Raw genomic sequence first — 3,201 nt, 5'->3', positions numbered from 1 at the left:
TATAGACAAGGGGGTAAGGTCCATCCTTTCTACAGTTTTTTGGCTCAAAATTGCAAATACAGTATTTTATGTACAAGAAGTAACCTACCCATCAACATTCACAACAATTCTTTACATCTCTCTCCCTCTCTCAAAACAACAAGTAACCCATCCATGAATCTATAATTTTATGGTTTACGGTTTCAAAACAACACTTGGTTTCTGAGTTCCTTTTTATGACCAACTTTTATCATGCAACAGAACAAATTAGCAAGTAAAACCGATTCTGCATCGTAAATAACTAGTAAAGCCTTATCCTGGTTTGGATTGTGCTTCTGCAAATGGGGAAGAATTCGAGGTTTACACCGCATTCGCAACAAGTCTGTGATGAGATAAGGCTATTATATTAAATTGGTTACCTGATGCCCGCAACCAAAAGCCATATCCTTTGCATTGATGAGACAAATTGGACAAACCTGCAATTAACCATGTCATGTGTAAAATCTACTATGCAAAGTGACCAAATAATCATGAATCAAATGATGACATAAAGTGAGGAGCTAAGCTGTATGGCACGTTTGAAAAACATGATCTTAGTACCTTGTTATCATATAGAGGACTTGAAGATTGTTCTGCATTAACTCTATTATCATAGCCAGTATGCATAGGCGTATTTTGCTGAAAACTGTCCGGCCGATAAGATCTCGTGCTAAGGCTAGATGGATTCCTTTCATAAAGAGGTGGATTCCTCACCTGATATGCCCATATTGTTGCCGCCGCCAATGACATGACTCATCTCGTGGGTGCCATGCTCGACTTGGAGTTCCACGCAGACTTTGTCAGGCAATCTCCCCATTTCGAGGGTGCCTTTCCGGAGTTGGTAGCCAAACCCATTTCATGAGTGATTTTTCTGAGATGGACCTGCGTATTGTGGGAATTAATTTCATGCATGCATATTTAAAGAATTAATGTCTTTTCTTTATTTATTTTAATAAAAAAGCCCATCTAAAGGGCAGGGTTTGCTAAGATGGTGTTCTTTGTAGATTAAGACAATGATTGGGAGTTTTGGAATTCTGTTGCTGAATCATGAATAAATTATTTACAAAAATAAAGGTAACACAGAGGATAAAAAATTTATAAATCGAACAACACAAAGGTGTTAATGGGGTTGAAGGGATACTCTGCACCACTGTAACACCACTCAACAAGATGGATTAATGTCTCTATAGATTTTGGGATTAAGGTTATACAAATAGGGCCAGGGACTATTTTGACGTAATATAATAAACATATATTATCAGGTTCCATCTAGGCGTAGAGCTGTCAACATACGTGTCAGGTAACACCCCACGTGTATAACCATTGACAAAAACTATTAGTCCAGAAACGAAAGGAGAAACGAGATTATGTTAAATCTTTAGGGAACTAATTTGATTAAAAAAATTATTCAGAGACGAAAATAACAATTGGACAATTTTTCAAAGATTAATTTGACCATTAATCCATAATATTTTGCATATTGATGTTAGATAAAGTAGCCATTGATGTTTTCAAAGATAGGAACCCGCGCATGGCTGAAGTAGGTGCTGATGTTGCTTCCCATGGAGTTAGTGATTGTGCGGAAAGCTTCAATGAGCAATCTCCAATCTTTAATTCTTGTTATACATATAAAATAGAATTTGAACTTCTAACATATATTTAAGCATTCAAATAAATTAATCACTCAATTAATTTAAATTGATTTAGTATCTAATTATTTAAGACTTAATTTGGTAAAATTTTTACTTTTTAAAAATTATAGCATCTATTTTTAGTAAATTAAATTAAAAAACATTTATATAACGAAAGAGGAGAAAAAAATAAAGAAGAAAAAAAATCAAATAAAAAAAAATGAGGAAAAGGAAGTCGTGGTGGTGGTGACGACTACAATAACAAGAGAAGAAGAGGAAGAAAAAGGAAGTGAAGAAGAAAAAAAATAGCCGGAGTACAAGTAAAAAGAAGAAAAAGCGCGCACATAATTATTTAGTTGGACTTAGTTAAAAAATTGTTTGGTTGCCTAATTTTTGTATAAAATGATTTACAAAAATACAATCTGTACACTAAAATTAGGCCGTCACTAATATATTTATGTATAAGTATAACTACATGTGTTGTTTAATTTATTTTCAATATATATCTATATTCTAATATATATTTTATACTAATAAATAATTTTGGTTACTGATTTTAATGTATTCATGGTTAAATTATTTATCTATATGAAAGAATAAAATTAATTAGGTTTCCAAGACCGATAGTTTCCATATGTGAATAAAATTAAATTTCAAAACATAATTATCCAAACGCACATGGTATAATATCTTTCCAGATTCACTATGGTCTAAAATTAAATGTACAAAATTAAATCTATCCAAAAGAATAATCAAGTTTCCAAAAACAAACAAAATGATATCTCTCATATTTAAATTGCCTCACTTATAAATATCCCCCCTTCATCTTGGTGGCTCATAATAAATTATTATTCTCTGTAATTAAACATGAAGCATTTTTCTCTAAATACATTATTGTGCACAATTGTTGTGGCTTCAATTGCAATAGCACCATGTGAAAGCGATGACAAACTCATAACACAAACATGCAGCAAGACACCATACCCTTCCCAATGTTTTGGTTACATAAAAGCTGTTTATGATAGCAAGGATGTTAGGGATGTTCCAGGTCTCGGAATAATCATGGCAGAAGTTTTGAAACTCAAAGCACAAGATCCCAAAGACATTCTCTTCGTATTGCTTGGGGTGGGAAAGAGACCAGACATTCAGGCTCAGTTGAAAACTTGTCTTGAAAGTTACAGTTTTATTATCAATACTGCTATACCTGCAGCCATTGATTCTTTCAAAATTGGGAAACCCCGTTTGGCTGAAGATTATGCTAACACTGCTGCACTTGTGGTTAGTAAATGTGAGAAAAGCTTCAATGGAAAATCGCCAATCACTAAGGAGAACAATATTACTCATGAAATTGCTCGCATCCTAGGAGCTATTGCTAAACAATTATAGTATATATAGTTCAATTATTACATAATGAATTTAATCTTCATGTATTATCATTATCAATAAAATTTTTATATAAATAATTAATCGTATATCATTATATCAATAAAAATAGTTAATTTTTTAATTTATTATTTTAAAAATTATTTAAAAATCTAATTAAATGTCTGTA

At 32.1% G+C, this 3,201-nt stretch overlaps 1 protein-coding gene and 1 long non-coding RNA gene across 3 annotated transcripts; one reads left to right on the top strand and one right to left on the bottom strand.

Annotated features, from left to right (window-relative positions):
- On the bottom strand, positions 1–718 carry LOC107639371. 2 transcript variants are annotated; one of them, XR_001620095.2, is made up of 3 exons: positions 580–718; positions 399–455; positions 1–361 (listed from the first exon to the last, which is right to left on the bottom strand). It is a non-coding gene; the product is annotated as an uncharacterized LOC107639371 (long non-coding RNA). The 2 variants fall into 2 exon arrangements; XR_002349572.1 differs by having other exon boundaries at positions 399–718.
- Positions 2,243–3,119, top strand: LOC107614912 (cell wall / vacuolar inhibitor of fructosidase 1-like). The gene has a single exon (XM_016317042.2). The coding sequence runs from the start codon at positions 2,517–2,519 to the stop codon at positions 3,033–3,035; it is 519 nt and encodes a 172-aa protein (XP_016172528.1). The 5' UTR covers positions 2,243–2,516; the 3' UTR covers positions 3,036–3,119.

The sequence above is a fragment of the Arachis ipaensis genome, chromosome B01, assembly GCF_000816755.2.
Source record: "Arachis ipaensis cultivar K30076 chromosome B01, Araip1.1, whole genome shotgun sequence".
Lineage (NCBI taxonomy): Eukaryota > Viridiplantae > Streptophyta > Magnoliopsida > Fabales > Fabaceae > Arachis > Arachis ipaensis.
Note: the sequence above shows the minus strand (reverse complement) of the source record. Positions and strands in the feature narration are given on the sequence as shown.

Excerpts from the sequence above, each read along its gene's own strand:
- LOC107614912 (XM_016317042.2), top strand. The coding sequence starts at position 2,517 with ATGAAGCATTTTTCTCTAAATACATTATTGTGCACAATTGTTGTGGCT.